The 18,221-nt window shown below is 43.4% G+C and overlaps 1 protein-coding gene across 1 annotated transcript in view; it reads left to right on the forward strand.

The window, feature by feature from the left end:
- ZC3H11D (zinc finger CCCH-type containing 11D) overlaps positions 1–18,221 on the forward strand; it is a 147,985-nt gene that overhangs the window by 88,388 nt on the left and 41,376 nt on the right. The window contains exons 9-10 of the mRNA XM_085651189.1: positions 4,889–4,996; positions 8,648–8,758. Coding sequence (XP_085507315.1) covers positions 4,889–4,996; positions 8,648–8,758 — 219 coding nt within the window. The remainder of the gene's footprint in view (positions 1–4,888; positions 4,997–8,647; positions 8,759–18,221) is intronic.

The raw sequence follows: 18,221 nt of genomic DNA on the forward strand, positions 1-18,221 counted from the left end.
TGCAGAAATATTTATAAAAATGGCACATTTATCACTATTGATACTCTATGTGCACGTTCTATAACCCCACTTGACAATTTTCAGCGTGACAGGCTAAAGGTAACATACAAATATATCACACGAAATTTGCCCTAGGAATCTGATAATTTAAAAATGCTTGAAACGATTATCACTGCAAAAACATTCACTTAACCAATGAAATGTGGGAGTATTGCTGTTCATAGATGGACTAACTCTTACCAAATAGTAGACTATGCTTAATGCACTTCAGATTAAGCCTGGGTGGAGTTTGTGGAGTTTCACTTTGTGGAACTCCGCGAAGTGCCAGATAAACTCCACAGCACCCCGCCGAGTTCCACCAACAGCAGTGTCTGTTAAATCGTTTGTCCCGTGCTGTAAAATCAGCGCAAATGGCACTACACATCATGCCAGAGGGAGCTGCTGATTTCTGCCGCTTGAGTAGAGAATCTACTCGAGCTTCAGCTTCCTCAACGCAAATGGCAGATTTCTCGAGGCGAGCAGTCGCGACCTGCCGCGAACACCTGCAAAGAGCAATCTCACCAGGAGGAACTCTAGCACGTATTTTTTTCTTGCAAGCGCTCACCAGCTTACCGTTGGTGAGCCACTTCGTAACTCAACACTCCTCACAGAGTGGGCAAAACTCCCAGAACTCCGCCCGCGGGTAGGAATTCTCCCCCCCCCCCAGTTCAGATACACCCAAAGAGAGTACCATCCCCCCTCGGGATTACACAAATGGGGACTAAGAACTAACAAATGACACACAGTTGATGGATGGAATGCAGAACAAATCAAAACATTCACCCCCAGTCAAGAGATCTGGGTTAAATCCATCATTCTTTTGCTCACCATGCCACCTCAGTTTAGACCTGGCCATTTGCAAATCAGTCTTGACCTTGTGCCTCATGAGAACAGTCCAGCCCGATCTGCCAAGCCAGGTCCCCCCTGGAACGGAAACAAGCATCCTAGGACCGGTTTCGGGGTTTCACCCCTCATCAGCCAGATTAACTAGAATCCAGTGACACAGTAAGCCGGGGACCCACGTCTGGGCATATCCGGCGCACTTAGGGTTAGAAAGCAAAAGACACACAATTGATGGATGGAATGCAGAACAAAGCAAAACATTCACCCTCAGTCAAGAGATCTGGGTTAAATCCATCATTCTTTTGCTCACCATGCCACCCCAGTTTAGACCTACCCATATGCAAATCAGTCTTGACCCTGTGCCTCATGGGAACAGTCCAGCCCGAACTGCCAAGCCAGGTCCTCCCTGGACCAGAAACAAGCTTCCTAAGACCAGTTTTGGGGTTTTACACCTCATCAGCCTGGATAGCTTGAACCACGTGAGCACGGGACCCACGTCTGGACATACCCGGCGCACTTAGGGCAAGAAAACAAAATTGATGGACGGAATGCAGAACAAATCAAAACATTCATCCATAGTCAAGAGATCTGGGTTAAATCCACAATTCTTTTGCACACCATGCAAGCACACTATGCAAATCATTCATGACCCTGTGCCTCATGGCACATGTTTTTGCATTTGACACCCTGGGTGGGGCGGGTACGCCCAGACGAGGGTCCCGTGCTCTCCATGCCACTGGAGTCAAGCTATCCTGGCTAATGAGGGGTGAAACCTTCAAACCGGTCCTAGGATGCTTGTTTCTAGTCCAGAGAGGACAGTACGGGATGGACTGTTCCCATTGGGCGCAGGGTCAAGACTGATTAGCATATGGCTGGGTTCAAACTGGAATGGCATGGAAAGAAAAAAAAAGATGGTTTTAATCCCAGATCTCTATACTGGGGTGAATGTATGACATTGTTCTGCATTCTGTCCATCAATTGTAGTTTTTGACTGAGACCTAAACGGTGCAAAATGGTGGGAGTCAGGCTCTTGCAGTTAGTTCATGATACTAGAATTCTGGGAAGATGTGATAAGTACAGCACAGGAAATAATTCGGATATCCCTCCTGTCACGCTATTGACATGGGTGCAACAAATACCATTGTCCATGTTCTTCTCTTCTAGTTGCCTAGTAATTGCATATTTCTAGCTTCTCCTCGAAAAAGTTACTGTATCTATGCGGGAGACATCCTCTCCAGGAGCCCCCTACACTAAAGGGTAGAGCCGTAAAGTGGCGATACAGCACAGCCTGAAAATCAGTAACTTCTCTCCTGACAGCCCTCCACTATTTTAAGGAATTTGATTTATAACTAGGAAGGTGAGGCCTTAGTATTTTTTTAGTCTTATCACACAAATCTTTAAGGTAAGTATTACGATTACTAAGTAAATTGATCCACAGGCAAACACACACGTTTGACGTTTACCTTGAACGACTACAGCTTACTGCTGTGCCAGGCTTTGCTTTTTTAAACTCTTTTAATTGCTTATGATATCAAACAAATAAGTGGAGAGTCACACCTTCCTAACAATAGCAATACATTGTATGCCTTAATGTGAACAATGCACCAAACGTCCACTCTTCTCCTCACAACTACCAGTCAGGTGCAGAGCTGTTTCCTCATAGTGTCAACTCATATAAGTACATTTGCGTGTTTCTCAAAGAGGTACACAGCAGGCGCCACTGAACGTAAATGACCCATTGACAGCCAGAGCACTAATTAAAGCACTTCACGCCTGTCTTCCAAAGTCATGGACTGATAGGTAATTTAATAACCAGCAATGCAAGGGGTGTCTAGTTTAGCTGGATAGGTGTTGACTCCAGCCCAATGCAGGCAGAATCTAAACAGCATTCTAGAAATTACTGTTGTGACTTTGGAACAAAAAATCTAAGCTCACCACTGAATTAAATGTTCACTGATTATATCATAAATACAACGAATCACTAAACACCAAAGAAGTACCCACGTGTAGTTAAATATGTCACAATTGAATATCATTTGTTTGCCAAACATAAATGAATGAAGACAAAAAACTGAAACAAAGAAGAGCAAAAGGACAGAGGAAGAAAAATAATGAGTGAGAGGCAGAAGGTGGGAGAATGAAAGAGAGAGGGAGATTAAAACAAGGAGAAAGAGAAATGAAAATAAAATACAGAGAGAAAGGGCAAGCACATGCTCTATTTGTACAGAGTACTAGAGGAAGAGAAAGGGAGTTCGTGAGAGGAGGTGGACAGTTGCTAGACATATCTCCTAGAACAGGTTCTGACTAGGTGGTGGAGGGCACCTCATTTAGGTGTACATAGAGGCAGACAGGCACTATACTCTGGTGAAGGGCCTCCTGTTGCATATAGCAGTCTCCAAGGCAGAGAAAGGACGAGATAGCCATTCAGGCACAGTCCAGGACAAATGGCAAATGCCCTATGGAGTGTGACCGGGCTAATGGACACGCTGACGGAGAGCTGGTGCGTTTGTCGCTCATACAGTAAAAAAAGAAAAACGTCTACCTCAAAACTAAAATTGCAAATACATTTTGTATGATTGCAATACAGACTTTAGAGATGAGACCCTTGTAATCCTCTAGCACAGCTCAGTGTGTATATGGAGACAGCTATTTCTTGCGACATCTCTCTTTGTTGATGTGAAGACTGAATATTTCTGCAGAGTAGCTGAGCAAAGCCTCTTTAGTACAATACAGCACAATAACCCAGCCATCTTTAAGTGGAAAGAAACCAACTGGAGCAATGAAAAGATGTCAAAACATATACACAATCTAAATCGAATAGTTATTACCAATCCTGCACCAGTTGTGCTGAATAGGAATAGTTTATTATAATAGTCTTCCGAAATGAATTGAATCTTTGGAATTCATATGAACTATACCCATTTATATTTTCTAGTAGAACATTTACTGTTATGGATTGCTATTACAAAGCATAGGTAGTGACACTGTTAAAATATGGTTGGCACTTGGCCACCTGTTACTCTGAATCCATGAAACATTAGCACAGGGGAAAGCCAGAAGACTTGCCCTAGCAGCAGGATGGAACAGAAACTGGAGTGGGAAAGGGTCTGTATCTACATCCTAAAAACAACCAGCAGTGATGCTGTCATTTCTACAGTGTTCAAGGGTGTAGAAGGAAATCCTAGGATAACTAATGGAAGGGGTTTAGGGGTAAGGGTCAGGCTGAGGCAAAAATGAGTAGCATCTAACAGGGGCAGCCGCAGAGCCACAGGTGCAGGAGCTGCCTGGAGAATGAGGGAGAGGGGTCACTGAGAGTACATACATTGCTGTTAAATGTTAGATTCTTTAGGAACAGCCAGTGAACTGAGGGGACTAAAATAATGTCTAGATTAGATGCAAAGAGTGATGAAAGTTCAACCCATGTAGTACTCTGCACCAGAAAGTATCTCAGATGCGGCTCTTGTGCAAAACCCCACACATACTCCTGCAGGACCCCCGGCCCCCATGCTACGGCCACCTTGAAGTATTTAGCCTCAATCCCACCAAGCACACCTCCAAGCCTACTAGAAGGTTGTTGTGTGTGGCGCCACTGTGGTGGGTTGAGATGGATCCAGTTGTGTTTCAGGCTCATTGCTCCTTTTGTGGATTTAAACATGTAAAAAGGCAACATGCTGACACTCAACATGACAGGCATTATAACTACTGAATGGCTGGCCAGAGGGCTGATCAAAGATGTGACTGACACTTCCAACATAGCAATGCATGAAGGAGGCTAAGCTATTGCCCTGTTCTAAGCATCCTGTCTTGTGAGCTGATCCAAAATGTGAATGACACTTTAAGCAAGCAATTGATGAAGCTTATTCATGTATATTGCATGTTTTGTATCATATTGTGTATTATTTGCAAACATGATTGAGCGACAACTAAAGCTTTCTCTAGCTCAGAGCTACGATTCATATGATGCTTCCATTTTTTTGTTACCATTTTTACTGGTTGTTCCATACAGGAGGCGATTGCTATGTGCCACGCAGAAGTCCATTTGCTAAACTAGATGAAAGAAAAGTGCTAATGGAAGAAAATGAATTCATGGCATCAAAACATTCAGATTCAAGAGGTATTGCATTTCTACTTTTGAGATTTTTTATGAACACAGCATTTAGCTAATGATTCAATGTATCATCTTTAAAGATCCACATACTCTTATGAACTCTGCAATTTAGGCTCAATATTTTTTGTCAAATTATGCATAAAATTGTATACATTTAATGGAAAACATTCATTTAATGGTAACATACATATTTTGAGATGCACTTTACGACTATTTTGTTTTTACATATATTAGCCCAATAAAGCTCTCTGCATCTGTCCCGTGCTCCATTTTACTTAGGCGGCTTTTTTTAACCTGCTTTTGACACATCAAACAGGAAGTGACATCGAATGACGACTAGCAGTACAATAATTAGTTGCATTACGGTTTCACAGATGCAAATGAAAAGGTTGCATTTTCTCGTTGATGGAAGGTAACCTACAATGTAATCTTTAGTTAGCATGTTTTATGATGTGATTGATCTGGACACCGTTCACTGATGACATTTTTTGTTTCAAAGTTTGAAAGGTGAACGCAATATGGAAGACAATCTGAGTAAAAAAATACCACGAAAGCGATCAAAAAAGAATACATTGTAACATTTTTTGACTGGGAGAACTGGTAAAAATTAACATTCATACTAAGAAACCACGGGCATATCTACAAGGCGGCGCTTAATAATTATCGCCGCTTTTGCGGCCGTTTTTGGCCTAAAAACGGCAATAATTTTATCGCTATTTCAGCGAGGTCACGCTAAGGCGCTAAGGCGTGAATCCTTGCCTTAGCGCCTGTTTACTGAACGCCCAGCTTTGCATCTCTAATGAGATGCAAAGTGGGCGTTCTTTCCCAAAATAACTGGAGAAATGTCGCTAACCGACATTTCTCCAATGATCATGGGAATCGCTAACAAGCATAGCGATAAGAAAAGTAGCGCTAACCATGGTTATCGCAACTTTCCTTACGCCTGCTTTAGTTCTGACTTAGCCATGTAATCCAATGGGAGGTGGATTACATGGCTAAAACCACCCTGCCCTATCAGCAAGGTATCGCCGGTCACAGTGCGATTATCGCTGGATTTCCAGCGATATTCACACTGTTTTCCAGCTAACGCTTGCATTTCTATTGCTTTGGAGATAAGCGTTGCTGATAGCATGCTATCTCCACGATGGAAAGCAGCGATAGCCGGCGATAATTATCCTAGCGCTAAGTGCGCTTAGTGATAATTATCGCCGGCCCTTGCTGATATGCCCACACATATTAGTTATTCATTCCCCCTTCAAACAATATTGTACAACGAGGAGGAAGGAGGCTTCTGCCAGTTCGTTATTTAGTAGCGTTGCAATGTTCTGAGCACTTTTATAGCCCTATCTCGCCATCAGCGAACATGTACCTGGGGAAGACGAATTGAGGAATAAAACCCATGTAACGTGTTTTGTTGAGTGCCACCGTATCCCTTTAGAGTTACTGTAGTCATGTTTACCTCTCAGCACAGATCCAAGTTCGATTTGTTTGGAAAAGTACACAACGATTGACTTTCCTCAGTTGAAGGTATACAGGAAGGCTTTATGACACAGCATCCAGATGAGTCCATATAGTCAGGTGAATTTGATGAGCCCTCTGCAGAATCTGTGGCAAACTTCTGTTTGCCCCCTTATTATTTCATAAACAGGCCACTCTGGGAGGCCAGGGAATTATGTGCCCATCTCTGATTAATTTAGGGCATCTTGGAGACACTAGCCTTTTGATTTAGCGTCAAGTCTGACCTGTCTGTGCCTGGCCTGTGCAATATAAAATAATGGTTAGCCATGAAGTTTAGTGTACGGGTGAAGTATGGGTTGGGAGGACCCAAGGGATTCTGGGGTGTTTGTCACAGGAAGCTTTACACATGGTAAAGAAAGCGTGGGCAGATCACATGGCATATGTTTAGGGTAGTGCGTGGTAGATAGAAAAAATCAGCAATTTAATTTATTTGAAATTCAGTTGACAGAATAAGAATAAAGAATGGAAGGTCTTTGCCAAATTAGTAACAAAGTATCCAAATGTATTAATGCCACAAAAATGAGAGAAAAACATGTTTAATGACTGCTTCAAAATTTGATCATAGATGCACACGTTTGCTTCCTCATTCAGAAGAGTGCTACCATATCAAATATTTCCATGATGTCTGAATGTTAGGCATCTGACAAAACATCTTTGGTGCCTGGTCAGAGTAGAAGTCATGTTGGAAGGTGGCCTTTAGGACTCTCTGAGCTGTGGTAGTGTACACTTGAGTGAATCTTGAGGGTCTTTCTTTTGAAGGCACAGAGTACGTATCACTTTTGAAAAGTCAAAGGCATTTATGCAGTGGTCCGGTCTGGTCACTATTTTCACTCTTAAGTAATTCGTTTTCAGGGTATTTATGGGGTCAGTTTTTACCATGTAGCTCATAGTGGGGATCACCGTCCCATAAAGAGTGGCAATATTGTGTTTTGGGTTGCAAACTCAAAATTGGCATGTATGTTTTTCCCATTTTGATATCTCCCTGGACCCTGTCAGCCTAAGTAGAGCAATACTGTGCTTTATGACAGATTTCAGCTATAAGTATGATACAGTTAAAACTCCACAGATTTTCTAGTAGGCCCTACAGATCTACACTAAGAACGATCACTTATATTATAAGACCTACCACGTGACAGCACTAATCCTTGCAGAGTTCCTTGTGTGAAAGGCTACCTGTACACAGATACTGGGCTGTGCACAATGATAGTCTCACATCTGCAGCCTGCACACGCGTATCCACACATGTTAACGTGTAACCAGTCCAGGGCCTCTTACCTTAGCTGCGCTGCAATAACCATATCTTAAAAAGTGGACACTGGCATTTAGCAGGCTCACTCCAATTATCATGAATTTACCGTGAGAGACTCAAGTAATGAGATCCACCCACAGTAAAGGTCCAAAAGCAGGGTAGTCGAAAGCAATAAAATCCTTGGGGACCTCATGGACTAGCCACGTTTGCTACAATGATCAAATAACAACAAGGATCGGCAATACCAAATGGTGGGCCCATAGAAGATGGTGTGATGGATACATTTCTTTTAATTTCTTATTACAAGAATATGACATGCAAGAGGAAAGACAACACACCCCACCTAAACATAGTGCCATATCCTTGCAATAAAAAATTTAAATAAAAAATATCCTGTATGTATAATTTAAAGAGAATAGTGTAGCTGCTTCCTAGCAGGTATGTGCACTTAGAATAGATACATACACCATTCTGAATTTTGATGTATAATACAGGAAAATATGGTTCTTATTGGTGCAAAGAAAGGATACATTTGTCTTTGAATTTCTATGACCTGAATATATAGCTCAAATACAATCGGGTTCTACATATGGTATCCAATGCTCCCTGAAGCTATTTCATGTTAGAGGTGGATTTTCCATTGTAGCGTATCACTTACCAGATAGACAGAGGGACTCATCAACTTTTTAAATCCTTACCACTCTGAAGAATGATGAACACTTCCGTAGGTCACTATTCAAGCACTAAAAATCAGTGGTCATCACAAATTAAGCATCACTTGCAAACCTAAATAGGTCTGCGATATTAGAGGACAACAGTGTTTTTGATGCCATCATTGCTCATTTAGAAGCATTTTCCCATTTCATTGAATATTTTGAATTTGCTTTTAGGGAAAGATGGGAGAAAAACATTTAAGAAAAGATATTTTGATCACATTGAAAACAAACTACAGACTGATGTGGATTCACAGAGGCCTTCCAGCACTCTTCCTAGAGGCAAAGGTACATGTAGTTTAATGTACATTCAATGTATCACACAACAAGATCCTGTAATATGGCACTTTTTACTTGATTGAAGCTATTAACATTGATTTATAGTTTGTGTTATATAAAACAAAATAGCTAAATACAGTAAAAGAAAGGATAAGTGAATGAGCGGTGCAACAATTTGTTAGAGTGCAAGACGATATCTTAATCAACTAAAATTTGGATTTATTCATAGTAAAAACACTTCAAGTTGTTTGGTAGCATAATTAAAATTCCTACTAAATAGCTATGTATAAGTGAAGAAGATGTTTAAGGATGGAAATTTGTTTTTAAGAATAGTTGAACTATAGCAAATTGGTTGTTTGCCAGAACAATTGATTCTGTAACATGTTAATGAATCGCAATTTGGGTTTGTGAGTAAATACCAAATCGGCATTTTGGAAGGGTGTCCCTTCCAAATACTAATTCCTTGAGTTATGTATTAATGTTTTGTGACTGAAATCTAGTTGCAAAACATTAATATTTTACCACCAAGCCAGAAGATAAGGTAACAGTTGGACCTGGCCATTTTTTCAGGGTCTCCTCCCAGATCTTTTGCCTTCTGTTGCTGAACCCTTCTTTGTTGGCTTTAGGACTCTGTGCCATATTCTCTGCTAACCAGTGGTAAAGTGCTTGTGCTCTCTCCTTCAATTATGGTAAAATTGGCCTACACCTGATTGGCACATTTAATTTAATGGTAAGTCCCTAGCAAATGGTACTACATATACCCAGGACCTGTACATTAAATGCTATTAGTGGGCCTGCAGCACTCATTGTGACATCCAGTGAATTAGCCTTTTAAAACATGTCTCAGGCCTGCCACTACAGCCTGTACTGCAGTTTGAAACTGCAGTTTCGACCTGGCAAAGCATACCTTTTGCAAGGCCCAAACCTTCTTTTTAAACACTTACAAGTTATCCATTAGGAAGGCTTCAACAAGCTCACAGGGCTGGGTGCATTGCATTTTTAAAATGGGACATGTGGGTTTCAGTGAAAAGCTCCTAAAGATGTTTTAGGCCTGTCTATCCCATTGGCTTACATGGGGTTACCTTATGACATTTAACAGGAATAGATCGAGGCTGCAAGCTATAATGGAAAAAGTTTGATAATTAGTTCACCGAGCGGGAGGTAGTAGTTTAGTTTCCATGTTTAAGTGGTTTGAATATGTCAGTAATACGAGGGAGGGATAAGATTGCATTTTAAGTTTCACTCATTTAGAGAAAAAGGAGTGGGCAACTCTAAACACAAGATCTTTGGTATTTGTGCACTTATATTGGCTGATGTAATACTAAAACATGTGTAAATTGTCATTTTTAGTTTTCCCTGACGAAGGGCCCTAGAGGCCCGAAATGCATTGGATTTTAATAAAACTGCTACGGATGAATTTGGCTCTAGTCGTGTTCTTGAAAAGAGGTTCGGATGGCCCAGCAGGAGCATTAGAAATTTGGGAAATGGCTTTTTCCTTGCATGAGGACTATTAATAATTCAAGTAAAAGTGTGGACTATTAACGGAGCAAAACGACGATTGAAAAATGACTAAGAGGATTTTTGCGTGAGAAGAAAAAAAGAAAAAAAGAATTGCAAATGCAACTTTGAAAACAAGCAGTGCCAATGGTTGGGGGCAGAAAGTTGTCCCTAAATATGTTGTTGTTTAGTTTACTACGTGCTGTTTGGGCTGGGCACGACACATTGAGCACGCAATGGCAAAAAATGGAAGTACAAAAAACTTGGAGAACTTTGTTGAAAAAACAAGGTGTGCAACTCGCCCAGATATGATGTTTAAATGTATATGCCCTTTCGAGTTAGCACCCACAGAAAACACAGTAAATTAAAGGAATATTTTGGATGAAGGTCGTTTTCTCATGCAAGGCGGAACATCGCAGTTCACGTAGCAAGTTTATTTTTGGAGTCAGAAGGACATGAAAATTGTAGCAATGAAATACTTGTTAATGTTTAAGTTTCCAGCATCGTTCAGCAATAATGTAAATGTTTAGAGTTGCATCAACATGTTTTACAATCCAGTACTTGTTAAATTAGTAAAGCCTCATGGAATAGCAAAGTATCTGTTAAGTGTAAAGCATTATGGTAGTGGTAGTTTTTCATGGAAGCGCGGGAGTTTACATGTGATTCAGGTGCTAATTATGTGGAGAGGAGGGGTTGGGCCGTCAGCAAGGAGGAGTTGAAGTGCAGTTATAAGCGAGGAGGGTGAAAGGGAGAGGAAAAACTTTATGTGGGACGGAGCGAGGAGGATGATTGCTTCTTAGCAGGTAGGAGATGAATACGGGATGTGAAAATTAAAGGATGTTTATTTTCGAAGGCTGGGGGGAAAGGGTGAAAGGTTGAGGAGCATGACATGGGAAGGGGAAGAGAGATTCTGGAGGTTTATGTTTACAGGACGGGGAAAGAAGGAAGGAATAGATCGAGGCTGCAAGCTATAATGGAAAAAGTTTGATAATTAGTTCACCGAGCGGGAGGTAGTAGTTTAGTTTCCATGTTTAAGTGGTTTGAATATGTCAGTAATACGAGGGAGGGATAAGATTGCATTTTAAGTTTCACTCATTTAGAGAAAAAGGAGTGGGCAACTCTAAACACAAGATCTTTGGTATTTGTGCACTTATATTGGCTGATGTAATACTAAAACATGTGTAAATTGTCATTTTTAGTTTTCCCTGACGAAGGGCCCTAGAGGCCCGAAATGCATTGGATTTTAATAAAACTGCTACGGATGAATTTGGCTCTAGTCGTGTTCTTGAAAAGAGGTTCGGATGGCCCAGCAGGAGCATTAGAAATTTGGGAAATGGCTTTTTCCTTGCATGAGGACTATTATTAATTCAAGTAAAAGTGTGGACTATTAACGGAGCAAAACGACGATTGAAAAATGACTAAGAGGATTTTTGCGTGAGAAGAAAAAAAGAAAAAAAGAATTGCAAATGCAACTTTGAAAACAAGCAGTGCCAATGGTTGGGGGCAGAAAGTTGTCCCTAAATATGTTGTTGTTTAGGACTCTGTGCCATATTCTCTGCTAACCAGTGGTAAAGTGCTTGTGCTCTCTCCTTCAATTATGGTAAAATTGGCCTACACCTGATTGGCACATTTAATTTAATGGTAAGTCCCTAGCAAATGGTACTACATATACCCAGGACCTGTACATTAAATGCTATTAGTGGGCCTGCAGCACTCATTGTGACATCCAGTGAATTAGCCTTTTAAAACATGTCTCAGGCCTGCCACTACAGCCTGTACTGCAGTTTGAAACTGCAGTTTCGACCTGGCAAAGCATACCTTTTGCAAGGCCCAAACCTTCTTTTTAAATACTTACAAGTTATCCATTAGGAAGGCTTCAACAAGCTCACAGGGCTGGGTGCATTGCATTTTTAAAATGGGACATGTGGGTTTCAGTGAAAAGCTCCTAAAGATGTTTTAGGCCTGTCTATCCCATTGGCTTACATGGGGTTACCTTATGACATTTAATAAGTGATAACTTTGGATTGAGAGCAGATAGAGATATGCTCCTTAGAATCAGATGAATTGTAATTTAAAATCCTCGTTAATGGTAACATCAGATTTTACCTTGAAATTCTGAAATTGCCACCTTTAGAAAGATGGCATTTTCTAGTCCTAAACATTTGTGCCTACTGCCAGTGTCCTGCATCACATGACTGTGAATGGTTCTGCTGTTAAGGTTTGTGTATTCTTCAAAGACAGTAACACACAAGGGAACAGGGTATGGGCATGATGGACCAACCTGCCAGATGGCTGGAGCAGAGCTGTTCCCTGTCCAACTTACACTTAAAGGGCTTGCCTTCAGCACATACAAAGGAACCTGGCACTAGCCTTTTGACACCCCAGGATTGTTGGGGCCTTGACAGGGAAAGGGGAGAACTTTCCTGAACCAGATGTGGGGGTCATATAGGGAATCCCCAACCCACTTCAAAGGTTGGCACCAGGTAGAATGATTGCACCTCCAGAGCCACTCTTCAATACACTACTGCACCTTTGGACATTACAGCGGAAGACGGCCCTGCCCCCTAGAGGACTGCTCTGCTGCTTGTGGCCTGCCCTACTGCTTGTGGATTACCTTGCTCTCTGAGAAGGAAGAGTGGACTTTCTCCCTTCATCCCAGGCTAACCTCAGTGGCTCTACCGGTCAGTTGACCAGCTTCCTGTTTAGCTACAGGGTCATAGCAAGCTCCAGAGGTCATCCTCCATCTACACAGCTGACCTACTGCACTGGACCTGCCTGGACTTTAACGGGACCTGCCTGAGTCTTTATTGCTAGTCTCTGCTGGGGTAAGCTCCTGATCCCCAAGAGGTGCCTCCTCATATCCTGGACCCTTGGCTGGCATCAGCTGAGCTCCTCCTGTGAAGAAAGGTGAAATCCTGATTCTTTGGGCTTTTTATGATTAGGAAATGGGCCTATTGGTGCCAATACTCTGCTGCACATGATGAATGACAACACAAATCGTATTTGAACCCGACTCTTTGCACTAACTTGACACGCAGAAACAAGCAGCAGCATGAGAGTTGCACTTCATGCTACAGCAACTACAACCCTCTATGATCATCATCACAAAGCTGAAGGAACAACCATTCAGGATGCCCGACTGGTTCTTCATGCTACAGCAACGACCATTTGTGATGCCTGGCCTATGCCAAGTGCTCCAGAGACAACAATTTGTGACACTCTCCCTGCTCTGTGTGGCCTCCTCCACCTTGAGCGGAACTCTTTGCACTGGACTTTGGGAAGCTAACTTTTTTGGCAGAACTAACTTGTCCCTGTATCCGGCCCATGCTTCACCCCGGTCGGCTTGAACTTGTGACTTTCCCCCAATCTAGCGTGATGAGATGACAGCATCTGCCAGTTTGTGCTTTTAAGTGCTATTTTCAGTAAAAACTTTAAAGTTTGAAATCTTCAGTTCTACTGATAGGATTGTTGCCATTCTGGTATTATTTTAATTATTAAAATGTACCCCATGTTTTAAATTAGTTTGGGATTTTTCATGTGATGTGTTTTCACTTAATTACTGTTTGTGTGCTGCATACATACTTTGCACTTTGCCTCTAAGTTAATCCTGACTGTTTTGTACCAAGCTACAAGAGGGTTAAGCAGAGGTTTATTTAGTGTATTTTGTGGTTGGATTGTGGTTGCTGCTAGGGGTAGGGCTTCCATCCTCCTCACCAATAATCCAATTTCTTACTGTAACCATTAGCAAATGGTAAGAGAAGCACAAGGACCACTTCCCTTTTGTGAATTTGGACAAAACCATTTTTAGGAGAAGCATATTAATGAGGTAGGTCGAATTGCGACCCACTACAATTTGGTATTTTGTGACCCAACCTATTGAACACATTGAAATCCTGGGTATCATATGGCTCCATCAGTTGTCAGAGTACTTATGACTATAGACCTGTATGAGCCAAGGAAAAAACAGATGCACTGCCAATTCTATTTGGCAGATGAGGTAAATTCCACTAAGCATTGTTCTGAATGTACTAGGAATTTTTGGCTCCAAATCTGGAACATTGTACTCTTACATACTCAATCAATGTAGGTAAAAACGTCTTCTGTTCTTTGGAAACAAAATGGACACAGTCACTGTAAACATCTAGTCAGGAGCCACTCTACTACCTAACACCTTAGCACCAGGGTTGAAACTGCTAACAGTTTTGCAGGAGTTCATCATTGTCCTACCTCAGAGCACTGCCAAGATGCTATTCTCCTTTGACACACCTGCAATGTAAATCTTATCATTCTACACTGATTCCTGCCAACAGCAGTATTTTCAACACCTCACTTTCCACTGTCCTTTGCCTTTTTCATTACAAACAAAATATTAATCATGATAAAGTTACAATCGAATGCTGATACAAAAATCTTGTCCAACTGAATACTTTTTCTAGGCTCAACTACATCAAAAAGGCATCGGAAACTCGGACATCCATCTAAATCACCTCGTACCTGAAGGCCAATAATATGAGTAGATATCTCCAGTTTGTGTTGCACCCATAACCCAGGAAAGAAACTGAGGGCCATATTCTCAAGGAGCCATCACCGAGTTTACAGCACTTTAGCGCAGCCAAAGTTGCGAAAAATGTATCTCCCCATTCACAAGCTGGTGTTAACAGCCAATACCACCAGATTTCCTGTGAAAGCATACGCAAAAAACATCGCCACAGATGACCCTGGAAACTATCACTAATGAGATGCAGAGTAGGCTTTCCCGTGTAAAAAGCCGTGACAACACCACTCCACGACATTACCAACGACCAGCCACATCGGCGATAAGATCACAAAACATGTGATAAGGCGCGTTAGCACCAGGAAACTAACACCTGCTCTGACCTGGTGCCAAGTCGGACTACAACCTGCACCACAAAAGAGAGTCCAGCCCAGAGCTACACCTGAAGAACAACAGATGCCATGGAGCCACTGAACCTGCGTGCCAGACACCCAAGAGGACCACAACACCCACCGCCACCACCCCCAGGACCACACCCCCTCCAGGCCCCACCCTGGTTACCCCCCACCTCCCCCAGACCAAGACACTGCACTTCAATGGCACGAAAACATGAACAAAAGCACCCGCCTGAGAAAGAAAGAGAGTGAAAGAGAGAATTTGAATAAGGAGCACAAGGCCAATCGGGCCCGTGGCTCATGGAAACATGCCAACAGCTGCGTGTTTCTCGAAATCTGTGCAACCCAAATCACAGGCGAAGTCTACATCACATTCAAGAAATGCAAGCAGTAGTCAGACTGACATCAGGAATGAATGCCCTTTTGTCTCAACACACAAGGCAGAAGGCCAAACGAACCCCCGACCTTGGTCCTGAATGTGGCTGGCACACCCTGCGTGAGATACCATGCCAGCCTCCGACGACTCCCACTCCACGAACTGCGCCAATGAAACACCAACGTGCCCACACCCCACACACACTTGTCCCTGCATGACCTACACCTGCAAGGGATGTCCTTGACACATAAGTCAAAAACTACCCATACGTCCAAACGTCGCACACACATACGACTCATTGCCCAGAGCTGTGGCATATCGTCCACCGAACCTCCGCAGGTCTGAGGAGTGCCGGTGCCATGAGCCTAACAAATGCAATGTCAGGCATTCCTGGGCACATGCACAACCCCTGTCATGTGGAACTGTACCATGGATGAATGCTGCATCTGTTGGGATCCCTGCCAATGGCAGTGTTGCGAATCAGTTACCGTCTAAGTTTCCGTCTTGCCCACGTCACCTGCGTCCAGCCCTGGTTCCACTGTCGATCATGCACATTCGAGTGGCCCATGGAGGTCTGCCTATCCAAAGCAACGGTAGCTGAATTGGATTATGACCTTACAGTGCGCCCCCTGTTGGCCCATGAACAGGTGTGTCACTGGGATATGCGTGCATGGGATGCACTGATCTTTGGCATATGTGCTGGCAGTTGCGCGTGGGAGATTGCACAACTCCTCATGTGCAGTGACCACTTCGAGGCACTCCCCTATTGCGCTGTGTTGCGGATTGAGGAAACGGCGTGGACTGAGCACATCTGCCCAGACCAGTTAATGGATTGGTTCACACTGGTGTTCCTTGAACCCAACAACGACGTACTATTGGAACACATTGCACTTGAGGCTGCGCTGGCATTCATAGACGAGTAACTACGTTCCTGCAGCCACATCGGATTGTCAGCCACAACACAGGTCCCCACAACTTGTTGCATGGTGGGGAATGCTCACATATCCCATCACAACAGAGGACATGTCTGCCTTCGTCTGGACTCTGAATGCATGTGCGTAGAACTACATGTGTGCACACACACCTGTGCAAGGTGAGGCTGTGCCATGGTCGGAGCACCACAGCGTCATTAGGCAACGTTACCAATTCGGACACCCTGCTAGGGGGGAGAGCACACACATGGCAATGTAGCACGACATGTGAGCTAGTCGGACCCTTTCACCTGATCACTGTCAGCAGAGCAGACAGTTGGCGCAGTCCAGTGGCAGAGCACTATGCAGACCCCATGGGCTGTAAGTCGTGCCCCTTCACACGGGGCAATGGGCAGATGCCAAACAACACATGACTCGTCCAGCAAGGCAAGGTGGGTTGAGACCGTTGCCATCCGTAATGATTGGTGTTCAGATCTGCCTCCCCATTTCCTGCACCTCGAAAGGTTCCCATGCTGCGTGCAAGTGTCTTAAGCATGTCCCTGCTTATTGTAGCCGTTGCCTTGTCTGTACTGACACGCACATGCCAATATAGTCTACGCAACTTCACTAGTGTCTAACTGTGATGAGTGTTGATTAGATTGACCACTCGTGTGCCACAATGAGCCACGTCCCTACACAGGCAGGGTCTGACTGACGCATGGGTCCCTATTGACAGCTCCACCTCTGTGAGCTAGACATTGTTTTGGGATAGTTGCTGGCAGACCTGTGCACTTACGTGTCTTCAGCAGTGTGAGTATGGTGTCCAACCTCTGACAATGTGGAGCAATGTCATTATTCAGAACAGAATGTGTCCACACAGATGTGTGTGAGTAGGTATGCGATGTGAGGTTCTGTTGTCACATGTGATGTACGATACCACTCCTGGCCTGCTACCGATTTGGTCATTCCTACACACAGCCCTATTCAATACATGGATGTGTGCCTACGTTGGGGGGTTGTGAGATTGCTGTTAATGTGCAATGGGGACATAGCTAGTACTCACCTTAACAGTCATCTATTTGGCCATGTGTCTCAGGGATAAACATGCGCATTGATGACATTCACCAGGGTGTACCTTCTTGTGCAATCACTGTCCCTACATCCAGCCATACTTTCATGCATGAGTGAACATATTCATGAAACATCCATGTGATTTTAAATGTATTATTCACATTCTGGTGAATGACGGAGCTGGAGCTGTACATGGCCATCCAAGCCCACATAACATGGAAGCCCAGTGGTGGGCCAACCAGTGTCCTTTGGGGATTGAAAAGTGATTGGGAAGAGGGAGAGTGCAGTCTGCAGCAGGATTGCTATGTAATTGTCAAGCAGTGAAGATGTGGCAGTCCATGTCGGGGTCCGGGTGGATGTCGCAGAGTATTCCGGGTGACAGTGGGAGGTGTTGTCCCAGGGCATGATGCATAGGGCTGAACTAGGCAGGAACAGACCATCTGGCGGTGATGGATGCTACTACCTCCTTCCTCACACAATTACCATCCACATCTTACTCCTCTGATACTTCTTCTGTGTCCGGTGTGTGTGGCAGTGTAATGTCTGCATCACTGGGTGCCACTGACACATCAGGGTGCGAATGTGATGGGGCTGCATCACTGTGTGCCACTGACACATCAGAAGTCGGAGATTTGTGTGTCGAAGTTCTCGCTGCAGTTATCTTGGGACTGGCTCTGTGGTAGCAATGGCAAGATGATGAACTGCAGGGCATGGAAGATCCCAGCTA

Source organism: Triturus cristatus, chromosome 4_1 (assembly GCF_964204655.1).
Source record: "Triturus cristatus chromosome 4_1, aTriCri1.1, whole genome shotgun sequence".
Taxonomy (NCBI): Eukaryota; Metazoa; Chordata; class Amphibia; order Caudata; family Salamandridae; genus Triturus; species Triturus cristatus.